This window comes from Labeo rohita, chromosome 10 (assembly GCF_022985175.1).
Source record: "Labeo rohita strain BAU-BD-2019 chromosome 10, IGBB_LRoh.1.0, whole genome shotgun sequence".
In the NCBI taxonomy this organism is placed as follows: Eukaryota; Metazoa; Chordata; class Actinopteri; order Cypriniformes; family Cyprinidae; genus Labeo; species Labeo rohita.
Genome location: NC_066878.1, coordinates 4,074,431 through 4,096,709, shown reverse-complemented (window position 1 = coordinate 4,096,709; position 22,279 = coordinate 4,074,431). Strand labels below are relative to the sequence as shown.

Below are 22,279 nucleotides of genomic sequence, written 5' to 3'. Positions count from 1 at the left end.
TAGCATCTAACATAATTAGGCAGGTTTTCATTGTGAAAATAGTGTGTAGAGTGTGACAACATGCCCCTCTGTCAGAGCACAAAAGGTTGGCAGCCAGTTATTAAAATTAAGTAATTATTGTTTAAATAATATGTTTGCTAATAAAATACTTTAAATGAGTTGATATGAGCAGAGCAGAAGTTAGAAAAGCTGCAAACTTCCTCAGGGACGTACCCTTTGCGGGGGCACGCGGTGTATTCCGCTGTCTTGATCATCCCACGTTCAGGAGGGAGAATACGAGCTACCCGTCTGACACGTGCGTTACGTCTCAGGGTTCCCCAAATCACTATCCAGAATTGGTCATGAGGACGTAGACTACCGGTTGTACGCATTTGCGTGCTCTCGGCGCACTTAGAGACTTGAAATCGAGTTACACTTGCATTGATTTCAAGAGGCTAATCAATCCTCTGCCGCTTTGACTGCTTTCCATTGACGTCTGTCTGAATAACTAAACGCATCTACTCGAGAGTGATTCAGCGACGCGATCCGCAGAGAGCCTGTCGACGTTCTGCGCGCTATATGATCCGAATGGGTTTATTACAACAGCCGAATGGCTGTCGACATTTCTGCCGCATCAAACATAATTAGACTGCGATGTTCCGTTCTTGCTGGAAAACAGCGCGTCCGCACTGAAATGCTATACTGTGGTAATCAAAGGGTGAACGGCGCGCAAAGAATCACGACTCACGCTTTCACACAGGATAACACAATAAATGCAGAACTTTTGTTTAACATTCATTAAACTTGAATCATCATACAGTACGGGTATATTTTAACGAAAGCTTAATAAAAAAAATAAAAGCAAGAATAAACTGACATGATATCATGCTTTTGTTCACGCTGCTCTTATTAGACTAAGGGGTGCTGTAACACATCTGTGCTGTTACACCGTCTGTACAATAGATGTTTTTGTGTTAAGTATCTCAAACTTTAATATAACATTTCTATATAGAATTTAAATTGCTTACAAATACAACTTATCCCGGAAATGTGTAAATGGGTAGGCTATGAAGTACAAAAAGGGCTGTTTTTACCACCTGTAATACTGAAAACATAAAATGTTCATTTGTGGCACTACACCAAATTTACGTTCAAAATTACTATTTTTAACAAAAACTTGTTCATAATTACTATCTCATTCATTTTAAACATTTTAACTCAAAATGGCAGTAAATACATCAGTAAATAAAATTTAAAAAGCAAAAGACTAAATGTCACCCTGGACCACAAAAGTCTAAAGTAGCATGGGTATATTTGTATCAATAGCCAAAAGTATATTTTATGGGTCAAAATGATCTATTTTTCTTTTATGCCAAAAATCATTAGGATATTAAGTAAAGATCATATTTCATGAAGATATTTTGTAAATTTCTTACCGCAAATATATAAGAACTTAATTTTTGATTAGTAACATGCATTAGTAACTTAATTCCTGTCACTTTAAAGTGATTTTCTTAGTATTTAGATTTTTTGCACCCTCAGATTCCAGATTTTTATTGTCCTATCCTAACCAACCATACATAGAAAACTTATTTATTAAGGTGTCAGATTATTTATAAATGACCAGTTTTGAGGTCCAAGGTCACAAATGTGTTTGTGTTTCTACCATAGTTTTGGTAAATGTGGCCCACTCTCACATTTTGTGCAATCTTGTTAAGTCCAGTAGAACGTACATTGGAAAGTGGTACAACTTGACCAGTCATATTTTTAATGCAATTCAGATAAAAAAGATTAGAGGATGCTATATATTGGTTGAAACAAGAGAACCTAACCATTCAGATGATAGTTGTCATTTATTATTTAAAATTATAGGTTGTGTTTATGTTATATTTTGGTTTAAACAAGGAAACCCGATGATTTAGATAACAGTTCTGTCATTTAACATCCATTCATTTATAAGATAGATTAAATACTTATTTTTTAAATTTTATGTTATTGTGTTAGAGGCTTTTCAGGTCTCCCCCACATCAAAACCAGACCAGTATTTAATCATCATAAATGTATTTAGATACATGTTCAGTCTTGAGAGCTTAACTGGAAGGTTCAGAAGCAGGAGCAAGGATACACAGTCTATATATAATCATTCTGTGCCCGTTTAGCCGAGCATTATGAGAACCCAAACTCTCCTTGGTCTTTATAAATAGCAGCCCCGTTGACAAAATTCCGTCAATGACGTAGTGCACGCGCGTAGTTGAGTAGGTGATGCTTTTTAGTGAATGAGTCCCCCTCCCTCTCCAGCTTACTAGTACTATCAGATCTCTATAAAAAGCGCACGGTAGATGGAAAAGCGCTTGAGAGCTGCTTGTTTCTACCAGGAAAAAGAAGACAAGACGAGCGTGACGAGTGTAGACACTGGCCCATATGGAGACACTCTGGCGAGAAAGAACTTCTCATTACGCAGTAGCTACACAGAGCCATCCTACTGGAGCGCCAACATCTAATAGACAAGCTATCAGAAAACGGACAGCCGTCAGAAAATCGACTGCAGCTTGACGAGGACTCGAATATTTCAAGGTAAGAGTGATTTGACACCGTGTTTTTTTGGAAACAGCCTGTTAATTCATTAGAAATGATCCGAAGGTTGCCAAACACCGAAGTCTTAGAAGTTTTTGATTTCCAAGATAATATTTGTTATGCGTGCTTATTAAAAGATGTACGGCATATTGCAGACGACCTGAAACTTGCTGCAGTGTGACTCACTTTTTTCGCACGTGGGCAGCATGAAGACCCTTTAAGGAGAACAGTCTATTGGACAATGCTGTTTCAGTTGACTTGCTTTCACAAATTAAATTAAAGAATATGTTTCAAAAAACAGTATGGAATGAATTCGTGAAGCTAGGATGTGTAATATTATTCATTATACAGCCGCCTCATTGTGTAGCTATCGACTTTTCGGGAATGACAGACAGACATTTGTTAAAAATACATATTTTTGGAATGTGTTTATATGTGTATTTCTCAAAAATATTGAATATCGCTGTAGGTGAAGCATCTAAGGTAATCTTCGCTGTAAACTCTCTGGTGAATGTGTGACACCGGGAGATTTCCGGTGGAGATGACTGTCGTCATTGTTGCCAGGTCCTGACATTAAACACATTTCAATATTCATGTAACATGGAAATGATTTCGTATAACAGCCTCGTATAATATGAACGATTTCGTCTTCATCTGAGGAGAAGCAGAAACGCTCCCTCAGCTCTTAAAGTTCTCGTTTAAACGGATACTTAATTCACATTACGAACGACGAACACATCAATTGTGTTTTCTAAAACCGCCTTAAAACGCATATTCACAGACTAAGTCGCTTATAACAGCTAGACATGGCAACACTCCCGCTCTCCTTTCTTTCCTGTGCTCCGCTAACCATCCTATTATTTCTGCCGTTATATTCAGCAAAGTCGTGTCATTCGTTTTTTTTTTTTGTTTTACCTCCTTCATTTCTCCCTTCTTGAGTGAAGGCTATGAATTTCCTTCCTACCTAACGTTTCCGTTCACCTTTTTTTTCTACACAGATTCTGTGACGTGTATTCAGGCGTTGAAGTCAGGTCTGCGTCACTCTTGCGCACTTTGCAGATGATTCGTAGTCACCTACTGTAACCCTTTAAAGAGACAGTCCGCGCTCAGCTACAAACACACACACACACAAAACGACTGCAGCACAGTCCTTTTATTTTTCGCGGGGGTGTTGAAAAAGGGAGTGGGCATCCGTTTTCTTTCATTGGTGACACCTCATTCTCTGTAAATTAATGAATGCACAAAGCTGACGTTACTAATGAGCAATATTTTAAGGCGAAACGAGTATACAAAATGTATTTTGATTCTTAAAGGAACCGTGCACCCCAAAAACTAAAATTCATTTAGTACTTATTCTCCCTCGTTTAGATTTTTTAAACATGTGGAACTCAAAATGCAGAACATTCTATTTGGAACATTCTATATTCTCACTTTTCATTTTAGGTAGTATATTTAACTATTTTTTAAAGTCAGCACCTTGAAGCTCTCTATCAAATGAGATTTGAAAACGTTTTATGAGTTAATACCATTTCAGTCTTCAAAATTTCACATTCAATTCAATGCCATTTCTTTGTAATTATTTGTGAAATTTACTCTGTGCACCACTTTATTTGTTATGTAATAGTGCATTTGGAAAAAATCTTTTTAAATTAATTGATACTAGCCTAATCAGTCATATTTTTAACCACAATGCTGTGAAATATATAGGATTACTATATATTTCCATTCAAGTAGAGTAAAGCTGTGCTTTCAGCACCATGGACAGCGGTTTCCTGCTTTCAGAACTGAATGCATTTAAGCCATCTAACACTGGGCTGCTTGTAAGTGTCACTAAGTATCAGGTAATATGTAGAGAATAAAACATAATTTCAGGAAATGGAATGACTTTCAAAGAGTTCAAGCCAGCATCTACGTCACTGACCCAGCAGCGAGGCTCACGGGAACGAGACTCAATGTTCTTGGCTTGGGCAAACCAGTGCCCTTTTAATGAAATAACCCATCAGATTCGTTTTAGGTGTTCAATCAAACTTGTTTGAGTTCTGCTGTCTGTAACACTTCTTTTTAATTGCAGTAGCTGTTCTGTGTCTCCACGCGAGCCGAATTCTTCTCGGTCTTGAGTCTTTACCGGCATGCCAGCACTTCATGACCTTGGCTCTAGACTGCTTACTGCTTATGGAGTCCAACAGTACAGTAACAGTCTACAGTCATGGCTACTGAAGTCTGGCTCCAGCATCACAAGCGCACAACACTAACACAGAATCGTTTTAGCCTTTCATCTGCAATTGAAATGCGCAGAAATACTCGGCTGTGACGGCAAACTGTTGTGTATGTCTGAGCCTGTATTGGGGGAGTCCTGTGCTATGGAGGCATGGCGTTTCATCTAACGAGCCAATAGGACTGCACTATTTCCAGTTACCATGCCAACACCCCCTCATCCCTACCTCTGCTGTCTCCATGGTGACCGTGGCTTTAGATTGTTACTGTAGCGATGGCACGTGGTAACAGTCTACAGCCATGGTCGCCAAGGGGCAGCGACAACCGGAAGCGTGAGAAATGATTGCGACTAGAATTGCGTGAAACCAGAGGTGAGGATTTTCTAAGTAGCACTTACAGAATGATTTGATTCCGGAAAGTAGGTCAAAGTCTGACTTTATTTATTTATATCTTCTGAAACTCTACTGAAGACTCTTTCAGGCGACGTGAAAGCAAACTTGTTTTTCACAGTCTGAAGCATCAAAGTTGAACTTAAAGTTCTTGATTTGAGAGCGGAAACTTTATTCCTTTGCACAACATTGTAATTGATTCATGTACTGTACCCGAATATACAATTATTTCTCTCCTAATGTTTTCCTGATGATTCAGTTTGTTCCCTGATGGCCAAGTGATTCATTCTAATGTGGAGTGCCAGTGATTGCTCCTTTTTTTCCAGACAATTTCCTGTGGAACAGGGAGAAGCAGTTTCAATTAGGGTAGAGTGACAGAATATGTTTAATGTGTAACTGATGAAAGCCATGCATTTTCTTTTTACCGCTTGTAGTGACATCTGAGACAGCAGGGCAGGTGTTTCACTGAATTCAGTGAGTAATTAGCATTGTCTTGTTTAAATGTATTTTGAGCTGCAGCAATTTTCACTGGTGTGCAATAGAATATGGCCCAAATGTTAAATCATATTCCAGTTTAACAGTCACACATCGCCCTCTGGAGGAGAAAGTTTGTAGTTGCAGAAAATAATCTGTGGGCGGGTGTTGTGTATGATACTGTTAATGTAATAGAAAGACTTTATAATTTATATTTAAAAATGTGCATCTGAAAATTTAAGTAAATAAAATCTCAACATCTAAAGACAATGTCCCCTGTTTTGGTTTTAATATTTTAAATGATGCTAGTTTTTAATGATTAAATATTTTTTAGCCAGGGTTGTCTTTAGTTTTAACACAGGTTGCTGGCATCCTTCTAAGCATTTTTGGATCACGAGTTCAGGTTACAAAAAAAACAAAACAAAAACAACAATAAAGCCACTTCCTATACATAAATTTGATTTAATTAAAATATTTTCTATATTTATTTGCATTTTTGAAAATTATTATCTAGAGCTGCTGAACCTTATAGAATGTAATTGCCTTTTGTAAGCTAAACTTGTGCCTGTCCTAAATATTGAGATCTTTTATTTACATTTTTTAAATTAAATTAAATTATATTAAATTAAATATTTTTGCCCAGGGTTATCTAAATTTATAAGAACTTTTGGATCATGTGTCCAAGGTAAAAACAAACAAACAACAACAAAAAAAGAATAATTACATTTTTACGTTTATCAGACAACAATAAAGCCATTTCTTATACATCAATTTTATTTAAAAAATCCTATATTCATCTGCTATTCTTCAAATCTTTGCACAGGGTTTTCTAAAATTTTAAGCATTTCTGGATCAGAAGTCCAGGTTGCAAAAACAACAACAACAAAAAAGCCACTTCCTATACCTACGTTTGATTTAAAAATATTTTCTATATTCTTCTGCATTTTTGAAAATTATTATCTATAGCTGCTGAACCTTATAGAATGTAGTTACCTTTTGTCAGCTAAACTTGTGCCTGTCCTAAATATTGACATTTTTTATTTAAATTTTTAAAATTAAATTAAATTAAATTAAATTAAATATTTTTGCCCAGGGTTATCTAAATTTTTAAGAATTTTTGGATCATGTGTCCAAGGTAAAAACAAACAAACAACAACAAAAAAAAAGAATAATTATATTTTCATGTTTATCAGACAACAATAAAACCACTTCTTATACATAAATTTGATTTAAAAAATCCTATATTCTTCTGCTATTCTTCAAATATTTGCCCAGGGTTATCTAAAATTTTAAGCATTTCTGGATCAAAAAAAAAAAAATATATATATATATATATATATAAACAATAAAGCCACTTCCTATGCATACATTTGATTTCAAATATCTATATTGTTCTGAATTTTTTTTTAAAATTATTTTCTAGTTGCTGAAACTTACCGAACATTGTTGCCTTTTTATGCTAAAACATGGGTCTAAGTTAAAAAAAAGAAAAGAAAAAAAGATTAATCCATCAAAACCGTGATCATTAATTTTTTTATAATTTAGCAGACAACAATAAAGCCACTTCCTACATATACATTTGAATAAGAATATTTTTTCCTCTATTCCTCTGCATTTTATTAAATCATTTTCTAGCTTTTGAAACTTCCTGAATATTGTTGCCTTTTGCATGATAAACTTATGAAAGTCCCAAAAATGAACTAATCTATACTAAAACATGTTGCCTCATGAATGCTAAACTTGTGACATCCGCACACTTGTGACATGTTGATCTTTCAAAACAAAGTGAACATTTTGAAACAAAGTGATGAGAGGTTGATAGAGACTCTTTTCCCTACAAGTAAGAGACCATGTGCTGATACTTGAACCTCAGCACATAAACTCTTACTGTTCAGGGCTAAGGGCATCGTACAGGGATGAACACACGCACACACAAACACACAATGATTCACAGCCACTCCAAGAATGATTAATTACACATTCAGCCTCTAAAAGAAGATAAACTTGTAGTGTCAGACCTTGAAGCAGAAAAGCAGTGAAAATAATGTAAGACATAATTAGCAACTTGTTTTGCTCTATTAAAAATTTAAATTCTGTATTTTTTATCTTATTTCAAGTTTTTTTTTAGATCAATAAGGCAAAGAGAAAACTGAAAAGATTTTTCAAATCTGACAGTGATTTGAAATGGAAAATACAGTCTGTGATTTATCAGCTCCACTTCTAATTGACCCAAACGTGCCCCTGTAACAGCTAGACGCACAAGAAGGAACAGCCAAACCACAAGAATTTGAAGGTCCAGATCAAAGCATTTCCTCTTCAACAAAACCTCGTAGGTCTTACCAGTGATAGCACGCAGTGTTCCTGCAGCTCAGAAAGAAATAAAGACAGAAAGAAAGACAGAAAGAACGACAGAAAGAAGACGTGAGTTTGGGAAGTTGAGAAGTCAGGAAACGAACTTTGGCTTATGATACGTTCTGTCCACATAAACAGGAAAACCATGAAGTGGCAGGACTGTGTGTTTGGATCAGAAAATAAATAATAAGTAACTCAAACCACACTCTGCTGGACAAATTCCTAAATTCCTGCTTATAAGACACAGCCTGACCCTCTAAAAGAAAAAAAAAAAAAAACAACATAGCAACAAAACAATCCCTCATCATACCCTAACCTCAGAACATTAAACAACTGTCACTGGAAAAATCCTTCGTTCTTTATCCCGTCTTACTCTTGTTTGTAAATACGGAGCATGTGCATGATCACAATGACATCAGAGTGACATCATAGTTGTTCTTTAGGTTAAATAACCAACTTGGGAAACTCCCTTCACCCGCTCTGTCACTGCTGAGATCTGATTGGTCAGTTCGGCCACACCAGCAAAACAGTGTCTTCATAGTGACCTCTTCACCATAACAAAATTTCCTGGAATTGACCTTCATCTGCTCTTCCGGGAAACCTCATGAGTATCTTTCAGTCGTCTTCAAATATTAAAGGTTTTTGATCCGCTCTAAAGCAACATAAATCTTATCATCTTATTATAATGGCTTTAGCTAGCCTGTGAATAAATTCACAGACATACATACATACATACATCTATATATATACAGAAACTTTTATAATAAACAAAAAACATCTTTGAAATACATACATGATTCCAACATGTGACAAACCAGATACCCCAAATCATCACTGATTCAAACGCATCACTCCACAAAAATCTCCATAAAGATGTAGATTTCCAGTATGAAGGCAAAAATAAATGCACAAGTCCAGAAATAGTGTGATATAGTCCATACAGTCAGCTTACAGAATGAGACAAGGCAAAAGATTGTTTAACAGCGCAGGATGAATCTACCGAGTCCTACTACTCTTATAAAAACATGTTGTAGCTCCGCCCACACTCTCCAAACCACACCTTCTTCATTCCACAGGAAAAAAAAAAACACCTCCTGTTAGTTTTAACACAGGTTGCTGGCATCCTTCTGCCTTCTACTATAGCCCACCAGAGTCAAAATATAGGCTGATACACCACTCACGTCTTTTTCCAGACTTTTCTTACACAACTCTGCCTCTCACCCCTGACCACTGCTGTTGTGTAAGACCATGGATTCCTGAGGCCGGGAGTCACGGAGCTGTCGTAAAACTTACTGGCAAGAGGGAGTTTCTGTGTTTCTCCTCTTCTCTTGTCTTCCATTTATCAAAACCATGTGTTCGAGTGGAGAAAGAGACACGTGGCACTGGGAAGGAAAGAACAGAAAAACAAAAAGAGAGGGGAAAAACAAACGAAGGGGGAAAAAGCTGTAAAATGTGATCACTGACTTGGTGCTGATAGCAGAATGTGTTAGTAATGACATAATATTTCAAAATGTTTAGATATATTTATATAGAACATTTATAATGGTTATATAAAGCTAAATAACGACAGGAAAAAAGACCAGAAAGGGAGGAAACAAAGAGAGACAAAGGAGGAAGGGATCTCACATAGAAAAATAAATGGATGAAATTGCAACATTCTTTAAGATGTTTGTATAGATTACACAAAAATGAAAATTCTGTCATTAATTACTCACCCTCATGTCATTACAAAACCTGTAGAACCTGTAAGGACATTGTCAAAATAGTATTGTAGTATATACAATAGTATAATAGCATAGGATTTAATCAAAAATATCTTAATTTGTGTTCTGAAAATGAACGAAGGTCTTACAGGTTTAGAACGACATGAGGGTGAGTAATTAATGACAGAATTTTTATTTTTGGATTCCTTGTTGTGCCTTTTAGAATCAAAACAACACAGAGCCCCTAAAGGGATGGGAGGGAAATGGTTTACGTTTTTGCATTTGCTAGCAAAACCTTCGCATTCTCTTGAAAAACTGAGAAATGTATTTGCTCGCAAAACATTTGAGAGAAAGCAAAAGACTGCAAAAATGTTGTGAGAGATCTTTGAGGTTTTCGAGCAAATGCAAAACATTAAAATATAACTTTTCCTCCCATTTGATCTCATCTGAAGATTTTACTCAGATTCGTCTTATTTTCATGCCTTTAGCTAGCATAGAGTACTTTTTTTCTGAGTGAAAATTTTCTTAGAGGAAGGCAAAAGCACTGAAATATACAGTTGAGGTCAAAAGTTTACATCCCCCTTTCAGAATCATTAAAAATAAGAGGGATCATACAAAATGCATGTTATTGTTTATTTAGTGCTGACCTGAATAAGATATTTCACATAAAAGACATTTACATAGTCCACAAGAAAAATAATAGTTGAATTTATAAAAATGACCCTGTTCAAAAGTTTACATACACTTGATTCTTAATACTGAGTTGTTACCTGAATGATCCGCAGCTGTGTTTTTTTGTTTAGTGATAGTTGTTTGTGAGTCCCTTGTTTGTCCTGAACAGTTAAACTGCTCGCTGTTTATCAGAAAAATCCTTCAGGTCCCACAAATTCTTTGGTTTTCCAGCATTTTTTGAGATCCATCTTTTCAAACTGAGGACAAATGAGGGACTCATATGTAACTATTACAGGTTCAAACGCTCACCGATGCGTCAGTGAAACACAATGCATTAAGAACTGGGGGGTGAAAACTTTGTCAATTGAAAGATCAAGGTATATTTAACTTATTTTGTCTTCTGGGAAACATGTAAGTATCTTTCTGCAGCCTCTGAAGGGCACTACTAATTATTAAAAAAATATGATAGTTAGGCAAAATAAGAAAAATGTACACATTTCATTTCCGTTTAAGAGTTTTCCCTCTCGGCTATGTGAAAAGATGGATCTCAGAATCACCCATTGCTGGAAAGGGTTCAAATACACAAAAATGCTGGAAAACCAAAGAATTTGTGGGACCTTTCTGAGAATTTCTGAGGAACAGCAGGCAGTTAAACTGTTCAGGATAAAGAGCGGACTCATGAACAACTATCACAAAACAAAAAAACACAGCTGTGGATCATTCAGGTAACAACACAGTATTAAGAACCAAGTGTATGTAAACTTTTGAACTGGGTAATTTTTTATAAATTCAACTATTATTTTCTCTTGTGGACTATATGTAAATTGTTTTATGTGAAATATCTTATTCAGGTCAGTACTAAATAAACAATAACATGTATTTTGTACGATCCCTTATATTTTGGTAAAATAATCAACATTTTTAATGATTCTGAAGGGGGATGTAAACTTTTGACTTCAACTGTTATTTCCCTCATCACCATGTCTCTTTAGTGGCTCTGCACCTTAAATGTTTATTCTAGTAAACAAACTCTAATATAAATTACAGTCTTGATCCTAAAACTAAGCATACAATACACCAGGCTTCTGTTTTGATGAATGTTTATTTGTATCTCTGTCATCATTGTATTGCATTGCATTTTATGTTTTGACTCCAACAATATTAACTACAGTCTTGATCCATAAACTAAGCATTTAAGTATGATCATACTAAGACATATTATTGGTAGATATAGAGGCAACTGGATTTTAAAAGCATATTAAATTAGTCTGCTATATATTCTGAAAGGGGGATGTAAACTTTTGACTTCATCTGTCATTTCCCCTATCATCATGTTCCTTTAGTGGCTCTGCTCCTTTTCATTGAATGTTTATGCTAGTAAACAAACTCTAGAAAACAAACTGGACAAACTGGACCAAAAAAAAAAAAAAAAAAAAAAAAAAAAAAAAATCAGATTTTAAGTAGAGAGGAGATGGATTACCTAAACAGAAAATAGTTGCCCTTGGGGCATTTACAGGTATTAATGGAACATTGACAATGTGCACAATGAAGCCACAAATGTATAATTATAAAGTAGCCAGGATCAATTTTAAGTTTTTTGTTAGGATTCATTAATATACATATAATAGATACAGTGCGGGCTGCTTTGAAAATAAATCACAGTCTAATATCTGAGCTGTTGTACAGAGCTGTTTTATTACCATTTACAAGAATATGAGAGAGGGAGAGTGGGAAAAAAGAGATTAGGTCATTTGAAGGCAGGGGAAGGTGCATGGACGCTCTGGCTACACTGGAAAGAATGAGTGAAAATAGAGGAGTGCTTCCCACAAACATCTGGAAATCATCACGAATGCAATCCTGGGCCGTCAAACTCCCTTTAAGCTACACGAGAACACAGAGTTCCCAATCTGCCTTTGAGCCCGCACAAACACACACTGACAGAGAGAGAAATCAAAATGATAAACAGCTGCGGGGGAAGAACACTCGCTAACGCCCCCACTGGAAACTGAAGGTACTGCATGTGTCAACACTAAACTCAAATTACATACAGAAAATCCACCCACATGAATTACATCACATTCATCATCCACAACAGTAAAATAATGATGAACATAACCTGCTTTAACTCCACAAGATTTACTGTATAATATTTAATCTGCAAATGTCTGTTAAAATGTGAGTATCAAATGCGATACACCAGGCTTTTGTTTTGATGAATGTTTATTTGTATCTCTGTCATCATTGTATTGCATTGCATTTTATGTCTTGACTCCAACAATATAAACTATAGTCTTGACCCATAAACTAAGCATTTAAGTATGATCATACTAAGACATATTATTGGTAGATAAAGAGATAACTGGATTTTAAAAGCATATTAAATTAGTCTGCTATATATACTGTTATAAATATTTAATTTATTAACATTACAAGCTATAAGAATTTCAGCGTTTTGGCCATGTAAATATCAGCAACTGCATCAAATTGCATATTTTTGCTCGTTTTGGGCCTCTGAATAAATGTGGGGTGTTTTTTCCTTTCAAGAATGAGCTCAATGTATCAAATATGATACTCAGCAACAACAAAAAGCTTTTTTTGGTCTAAAGGTTCAATAAACTGTTCTGATAATTAAAGTAAAAAAAAATTAAATTAAAAGTTTGTTTGCAACTGTGTGTTCAGTGTATATTTATATGTCTATATTAGTGCTGTCAAGTCAATTAATTGCTATTAATCGCATCCAAAATAAAAGTTTGTGTTTACATAATATATACACGTGTGCTGTGTATATTTATATGTATATTTAGTGCTGTCTAATGAATTAATCATGATTAAACACATCCAAAATAAAGTTTGTTTACATGTGTGTGTGCTGTGTATGTTTAGACATATATATTTTTAAAAAAAAAGGAATATAACTATATATAATATAAATCATAGACAAATATGTATATATACGTAAATATTTCCTAAATATGTACATTTATGTGTGTATTTATATATATATATACATATAAACATACACAGTACACACATACTGTACATTATGTAATCATGATTAATTGATTTGACAGCCCTAGTATATATAAATAAAGACACACGTATATATTTAACAAATATTTACAATATTTCTATATTATTTATATTATATATAAATATATATTACATTACATATTTTTTTTTTTACATATATTTATATATGCATAAAAATATATACTGCACACACATATAGTATGCAAACACAAACTTTTATTTTGGATACGATTAATCGTTTTGACAGCATTAATATATACAAATAAATGTACACAGTACACAAATATACTGTACATCATGTAAACACAAACTTTCATTTTGGATGCGAATAATCATGATTAATCGATCTGACAGCACTAATATATATATATATATATATACATACATATTTAAAAATATTTACATATATATTTATATATGATTTATATTATATATAAATAAATATATATTACATATTTTTAAAATACATTTATATATACATATAAATATATACATTACACACAAAGTATGTAAACACAAACTTTCATTTTGGATGTGAATAATCACGATTATTCAATCGGACAGCACCAGTATGGATTAATACACATACATGACATGTATATATTTGCAAATATTTACATGTATATATGTATGTGTGTGTTCATATAAACATAAATATACACAGTACACACACACACACACACACATATATTATGTAAACAATGTGATTGCATGCGATTACTGATTTGACAGCACTTACTTTTACAATTCTATTTAATAAATTCCAAGTACAAACAAATTATATTCAATATTAGATTTAATATTTAATATCATGTATTAATATTACTTTCTGTGGTAAACAACTCCAGAGGCTCCAGAGTCTAACTTGTTTTGAACCCCAAATAGACTTTGCCAAGCAAAAAAGCTGGACAACAAATGAAACATCGCTGCACACTTGTGAAAGTTCTTTATTCAAGTAACCATTTCCCTGAGAACAGTGTAAAACATATTTTTATTGACCAGTCAGTTTCCAAGGCTTTTATAATGTAGCTGAATTTCAAGTAATACATTTAAGGTAGACTTGATTTATTCCAGGAACTCTCAAATACTCTTTTATCATCTCACTGAAACTTCTTAAGGAAGTCTTGGTATGTCTGTCTGTGCGAAGATGCCGCTGGAACAAAGTGTCCACCAGGATGAATGAGGATTTGAGCTCCATCAAACGCTGGCAGCAGATCTCGGCTCATCTCCTCTGGAATTACACGGTCATCCTGTCCAAACACGTGCAGAGAGGGGATTGTTATCGCCGGCCCTTCGTAAAACCGCCGATGCTGGGAACAGGCACTGCGGAATCCGGCGACCAGGACGGCAAAGCGGAAATTGAAATCAGCCTCTAGTTTTTGTTCTTGCACGGCACACAGCATAGCCACCAGGGCGGCACCTTGACTAAAGCCCAGGATGCCATCGAAGGGGCCGAGATCCTTCACCGCAGTTTTCACAGTCTCTATACTCTCTTCCAGACCCAGGCTGCTCTCACACTCCTGCTGGGCGTTGAAACTTCGTGCCTGGACATCAGAGAACCACCAGCCCTTCTGGTCCTCATCACCACCACTGGCCGTCTTCTCATTCTCCTGATTGCTGGCTGATTGCATTAAAAAAAGTAATAAGATCAGACTCAAAAATGACAAGTTTAAATGCATATATGATACTAGGCAACCCATTAGATTTTGAGGCAGATTATACTTACTTTCGTTTTTAATTGCAGGAACTTGGTGTGGTGCACTAATATACACTAGCTCCACTTGTTTCTTTAACAGTTTGCGTAAAGCTCCTGTCTTCTCTCTAAAAGAGTTCCCATTCTGTCGATAACCGTGAATACAGAGAATTCGTAGAGGAACTGCAGTTTTAGACATTATTAATGATTTGTCAAAGCTGTTTTCGGGTTTTTATTCTCCAAACTCGAAACAAGACTTACTACACACACAAGCAAACAGAGACAAGCTGACGCAACACTACAGTTATATTCTGCTATGTTGTTTTTATAAATAAAATAACATCCGAAACGCTAAAAAGACACTAAATTTGACATGTTTCCTTCTTGTGCGACTGGTCTGTCACCGTGTTGAAACATGACGAATCAAGAGTTCCGTTCAGGCGAATATTATCTGCAAATTGTTTACAAAACTCCCTGAGTACAAACTAATATTAAAGCTATTTTATAAAACGCGCTTTTATATTTTTGTTCTTTAAAAGTTTCGTAAATCTCCAGGTGTGCATTCCATAAATTGTACATTATAGTTTCTCACAAATGAAAACAGAAATGTAGCTCCGAATTTAAACGCTAGGGGGCAAGCGTTCTCTGTAGAAACGCGGCTCATATAGCGTTTGCTGCTCATAAAAACAAATGTCTTTTTGAGAAATGATTGCAAAAAATTGTTTTACCCATTTCATTTAATTCCCAATAAATACACTAATTTAAGGCTCTCCGTGCACTGACAGCAGACAGTACAAAAGCAGACATTTTATCTAAATGTATGTCTAAAGAGTAAAGATATCACTGCATTTAATTAGAAGAAAAATAATTAAAACAACGAATGAGACAATACATAATTTCTATGCATTTATGCAGTTATGCAAAATGACTTGGGGATTCTGTGTTTCCCATATTACCAAATGTTTGTGTAAGACGAAATGTAAAAAACATGCCTGCAAGCTCTCAAGGAATGTAAATAACTACACGAAAAGTTTTAATATGAATCTGTATGCATTCAGTATTTCATGCTATCCTGGAGGGGAAAGTTCTTAATTTGGTGAGATGATTATTTCTCTCTGTTGATCTCAGTGAGTTTTCTGGATGATTGTGCCTCCTGAGCACTTGACAATTAATCTAAAAATGAGCAGGAACCCTGGAGGCCTGATGCCTCTAATACTTAATACACACCATAAAGTTTATCTGTATAATACTGCTGATCCCAGACCAGTTCTGCAAGTTCTATCGAGACAGACAGACAGACAGACAGATAGATAGATAGTAGAATGACAGACGGATAGTAGACAGATAGTAGAATGAAACATAGATAAAGTGATAGATTAATAGACAACAACGATAGAATGATAGAGTGATAGACTGAACAGCAGACAATAAAAAGAAAGATAGATAGATAGATAGATAGATAGATCAACAGAACAATAGTGATAGACAATAAACAGAATCATCAATAAAACAATAGATAAGTAGATAAAATGATAGACAGAACGATAGAATGATAGAACAACAGATAGATAGATAGAGTGATAGATTAAATGACAGAAGATAAACAGAATGATAGATAGAACAATCAATAGATAGATGATAGACAGATAGATTGATAGATTAAACGACAGAAGATAAACAGAACGATAGACAGAACAATAGATAGAACAATCGACAGATAGATAGATAGATAGATGATAGACAGATAGATAGATCGATAAATAGACAGATTAAACGACAGAAGATAAACAGAACGACAGACAGAACAATCGATCGATAGACATAGTTTGAACAACAGAAGATAAACAGAACGATAGAACGATAGATAGAATGATAGATGATAGACTGAATGACAGAACATAAACAGAATGATAGAAAGAATGATAGATTGATAGATAGATAGATATATAGTTAGATTGAATGACAGAAGATAAACAGAACGATAGATAGACAGATAGATAGATAGATTGAACGAGAGAAGATAAACAGAACGATAGATAAGTAGATAGATAGATAGATAGATACATAGACTGAATGACAGAACATAAACAGAACAATAGAATGACAGAACGATAGATAAATGATAGATAGACAGACAGAGTAATAGATTAAACGACAAGAAAAACAGAACAATAGATAGAACGAATGATCAATGATAGATAGATGGATAGATAGACAGATTAAATGACAGAAGATAAACAACAATAGATAGAATGATATAGAACGCTAGAACGATAGATAGATAGTTTGAATGACAGAAGATAAACAACGATAGATAGATAGATAGATAGATAGATAGTGATAGAGTGATAGACAGATTAAACAACAGAAGATAAACAGAACGATAGACAGAACAATAGATAGAACGATAGATAGATGATAGACTAATAGATTAAACGACAGAAGAAAAACAGAACGATAGAACGAATGATTGATAGACAGAATAAACGACAAAAGAAAAACAGAACGATAGACAGAACGACAGATAGAATGAATGACAGTTAGATAGATAGATAAATAGTGATAGAGTGATAGACAGATTAAACAACAGAAGATAAACAGAACGACAGATAAGTAGATAGATAGATAGATACATAGATTGAATGACAGAACATAAACAGAACAATAGATAAATGATAGATAGACAGACAGATAGATAGAGTAATAGACAGATTAAACAACAAGAAAAACAGAACAATAGATAGAACGAATGATCGATGATAGATAGATAGATAGATAGATAGATAGATAGATAGATAGATAGATAGATGGACAGACAGATTAAATGACAGAAGATAAACAACAATAGATAGAATGATATAGAACGTTAGAACGATAGATAGTTTGAATGACAGAAGATAAACAGAACGATAGATAGATAGATAGATTGAACGAGAGAAGATAAACAGAACGATAGATAGATAGACAGATAGATAGATATAGATAGATAGATAGATAGATAGTGATAGAGTGATAGACAGATTAAACAACAGAAGATAAACAGAATGATAGACAGAACAATAGATAGAACGACAGATAGATGATAGATAGAGTAATAGATTAAACGACAGAAGAAAAACAGAATGATTGATAGACAGATAGAATAAACGACAAACGAAAAACAGAACGATAGACAGAACGACAGATAGAATGAATGATAGATAGATAGATAGATAAATAGATAGTGATAGAGTGATAGACAGATTAAACAACAGAAGATAAAGTAATAGATTAAATGACAGAAGAAAAACAGAATGATAGAACGAATGATTGATAGACAGATAGAATAAACGACAAAAGAAAAACAGAACGATAGACAGAACAACAGATAGAATGAATGAATGATAGATAGATATCATTCTGTTTTTCTTCTGTTGTTTAATCTATTACTCTATCATCTATCGTTCTATCTATTGTTCTGTCTATCGTTCTGTTTATCTTCTGTTGTTTAATAGATACATAGATATTGATAGATAGATAGATATTGATTGGTTGCCAAGTACATGAACGTATTCTTTTCCATAAATGTTTATTGTTTTTGCAAGTGCATCTCATCCTTGAAATGACTGAATATTTCCTCCATGTGCTGTGTCGAGCACAGGCAGCAGAAACCAGAACCAAGCATATGCTTCAAGCTATAATTAAGGGAGGTTTGGTGGCAATCCAGCATGTTAACTTAAATGAATATCTGTACGAGAAAGAGAAGTTTAATTAATGAGATTCTCTCTGTCTAATTTAATGTCTTGTCTGTGCATATTGAGTATGTGCTAACCAAATTCCCAGCCGTTCCCTACGGACATTCTATACCTCACTCTCCATGTTAACACATTTACTTAAACACATCCAAAGCTATTTTCCCAGTGCGAAGAATTTTATTGCACATTAAATGCTGCCGTGTACTCTTCCAAGGGACTTCCTATATCAACCAACACCTCGTTTGCACCCGTTCATTACCTTTTAGTTTCTCCGTCCTTTGTCTCTGGACTCGCTCTTTAATATTGACTATGATCAAGCGGTGAGATGAGTCACAAATGAGACCAAATAAATAAAATAGGCCCTAAGGCCAACCTTCCTTTCAGTGCTGTTTAAGTGATTTATTCTCAAATGCGGCTTGTTAGCAGCAGGTGAGGGTGCTCCATTCTCACCCTCTGCAGCAGGAAGTAACCCCTGCAGGAACGTCAGTGTGGAATACAGATGAGATGAAGGATAAATCCACAGAAACACACACCAAACAGGAGCGCGAGCACATTTGCGCCCACAATTGGTCACAAACAAGCACAGGCACGGTCATTTAACAAGTAGACCGCTGGATCAGAATGACATGGATTGCATCAGTATTGGGATGAGTAACCGTGTCAGTGGCACCCATAGAATTGGGTAAACAAACAACAACAGATGCTTTACAGAAACGGTGTGCAAAATGAAACTCTTTAAAATGAGTGTCAGGGAAAAGATGTTTGTGTACCTAAGAATAAAACTAAATATTATATATAAATACTGGCTTTTATATGAGGTCAATTTTTGCAACCCTGTTACAAAAGTTGGGATTTTTTTGTGATTTAATTTTTTTTTTATATAAATAAATATATTTAAAAAAATCAATGGTTTTAAATATGGCATATAAAACATGTTTCCTATATTTAATTTAATGTAATTTAATTTAATTTAATTTAATTGGAGCAACTCTGGCAACAAAGTTTGAGAAGCATTTGTGTAAAATAGAGAAAAAATATTTGTAATTATTTTTTAAAAATTCAACCATTTATTTCATGCAATTAAAAAATATCAGTTATCAACTATTTACATTGAATAACAAATAAATGACTTTTTATAATTTTAATTGCTGGATAAATGAAAGGAATAGTACACCAAAAAATCAAATTTCCTGAAAATGTATTAACCCTCCTTGCTCATCCATGATGTAAACAAATTTGGTTCTTAAAATAGATGAGAATCTATTTTATTTTATTTCATTTTATTTATTAGAGCAACTCTGGCAACAAAGGTTGAGAAGTATTTTTGTAAAAATTTGAAAATAAAATTAAGAAAATAATTTCCTACAATTAAAAGAATATCAGTTATCAACTAATTAAATTAAACAAAAATAAATGACATTGTATTATTTCAATTGCTTAAATGAATTTGTTTCTTAATCAGAACAGATTGGAAAAGATTTGGCATTACATCACTTGCTCACCAAAAGATTTTGATTTGATTTGATTTGATTTAATTATTTCATTTTATTTTCTTTATTATTTATTTTTATTTATTTGATTTTATTTGATTTTTTAGAGCAACTCTGACAACAAAGTTTGCAAGTGAATGGGTGCCGTCAGAATGAGAGTCCAAACAGCTCATAAAAACATCACAATAATCCACAACATGACTCCAGTCCATAGTTTTTAACTTCAAACTGTCACTTCCGGCTAAAATACCAGTCCTTTATCAATAATATTGCTTCTCTTCTGAATCACGAGTGAAATATGCACAGATCTAGCACCGTTTACAAGCAAAACCGTCCAAAGCTGTTCTGAACAAAATATGTCTTTTTTCTTTTTTTAAACCTGCGGAAGCACTATTAAAGATTATGGACTCATATTTTGGCCAGAAGTGACGGTTTAAAGTTAAAAATCCAATAGCACATGCCTAAATGACACGCATGTGAACTTTGAATAGCTTTAATATCATATATCATGACACTCCACACATATCAAGTTATAAATTGTCCATTCCCTTACAATATTGACACATTAATGCAGTTATAGTGCATTATAGGGAATATAGGGATATCATATATCAGGTAATGTGTCAGTAGAGAGAGAAGGACATTATGGAACTGAATGCAGGAGAGGGAAGTATAACGTATTAATATCCCAGTTCCAGTTGAATACGAGCTGTAGAACTGTTATTTTGCAATAGAGATATATCATAGATCATAACCAGCAAATCTGTCATTTGTATGTTGTTGTAACTTCATAAACGCAGCGCAATCACAAAGCCTCTTTATCATAAACCATATCAAAAAGCCATATCATCTGTGAGCTTTAAAGCATGGATGCAATCTCTTTCACACATACACATCAGCGACTGTAGGTTTGCCGCCATAAGAGATATCGCAGCATGCTACTTGTGATACTTTGCTCACAAAAAGCTGGGATTTGCTTCTGCTTCTTGCTTGTTTGCATTGTAGCCATCATTGTGGGTGGGATGTGCAGATTCCCATTCCCTGCAGCCATTCTGACAAAATATTTCTGCCTCTGCTGAGTGACCTTTGTGTTTGCTTCATACCGGCTCAGTTCACAAAGCTTTAGTGCAGTTTATCAGTAGCGTTTCACGCAATAAAATTTGGACAATTTGTGCCACAGACCGTCGATAAACATAATAAAAGCAGTCAGGCCACATCATTGTGGTCTGCTGTTGTAAGTGCATTACCGTAAATGTGATTCCCAATTTATTGTCTGTAATAATTGATAACATGCCACAAACCTCCATAGGCCTTAAAGGAATAGTTCACCCCAAAATGAACTTTTTAAAACAGCTATTGAAGCTTATTTCTTATTTGCCAAGGAATAAAAAAAGGTAATTGGAACTTTTTAATCTCACAATTCAGACTTTTTTCCCCTAAATTGTGATATATAAACTGAGAATTACAAGATATAAACTTAGAATCCTTACTTTTTTCCCCTCGTAATTCTGACTTTTTTTCTCTGATATCTGAGCTTATACAATTTAGTTTTTTTTTTTTTAAATATGTATTTCTGCCACAGAATTTTTTTCCTGAATTATAATATATAAACAGAATTGTGAGATTTGTTTGTTGTTTATTATATTGTATTGTCTTTGTCTATTGTATTGTATTTGCATTGTTTTCTTGCAATATATATATATATATATGTGTGTGTGTGTGTATATATATATATATATATATATATATATATATATTTTTCTGCTACTGAATAAAAACAAAACAAAACAAAAAACTCATAATAAACTCAGAATCCTCACTTTTTTCTTGCAATTCAGATTTTTTTTCTGCCACGGGCAAAAAATAAATAAATAAATAGTAATAATAGAAGCTTTTTAACTCACAGTTCTGACTGTTCCTCTGTTAATTCAGTTTATATCTTGCAATATAATATATATATATATTTATATATATC

General features: G+C 34.1%; 1 protein-coding gene and 1 long non-coding RNA gene across 2 annotated transcripts; both read right to left on the bottom strand.

Annotated features, from left to right (window-relative positions):
* Positions 1-5,364: 5,364 nt before the first annotated feature.
* On the bottom strand, positions 5,365-9,179 carry LOC127172107 (uncharacterized). Its single transcript, XR_007828589.1, has 2 exons — positions 8,776-9,179; positions 5,365-8,634 (listed from the first exon to the last, which is right to left on the bottom strand). It is a non-coding gene; the product is annotated as an uncharacterized LOC127172107 (long non-coding RNA).
* A 4,707-nt stretch (positions 9,180-13,886) lies between these two features.
* ovca2 (OVCA2 serine hydrolase domain containing) lies at positions 13,887-15,503 on the bottom strand. Its single transcript, XM_051120407.1, has 2 exons — positions 15,114-15,503; positions 13,887-15,008 (listed from the first exon to the last, which is right to left on the bottom strand). The coding sequence occupies exons 1-2, from the start codon at positions 15,277-15,279 to the stop codon at positions 14,488-14,490; spliced, it is 687 nt and encodes a 228-aa protein (XP_050976364.1). The 5' UTR covers positions 15,280-15,503; the 3' UTR covers positions 13,887-14,487.
* Positions 15,504-22,279: the final 6,776 nt, after the last annotated feature.

Excerpts from the sequence above, each read along its gene's own strand:
- ovca2 (XM_051120407.1), bottom strand. The coding sequence starts at position 15,279 with ATGTCTAAAACTGCAGTTCCTCTACGAATTCTCTGTATTCACGGTTAT. Across the intron at positions 15,009-15,113 it reads TCCTGCAATTAAAAACGAAA|CCAGCAATCAGGAGAATGAG; the intron begins GTAAGTATAATC and ends TAATGCAATCAG.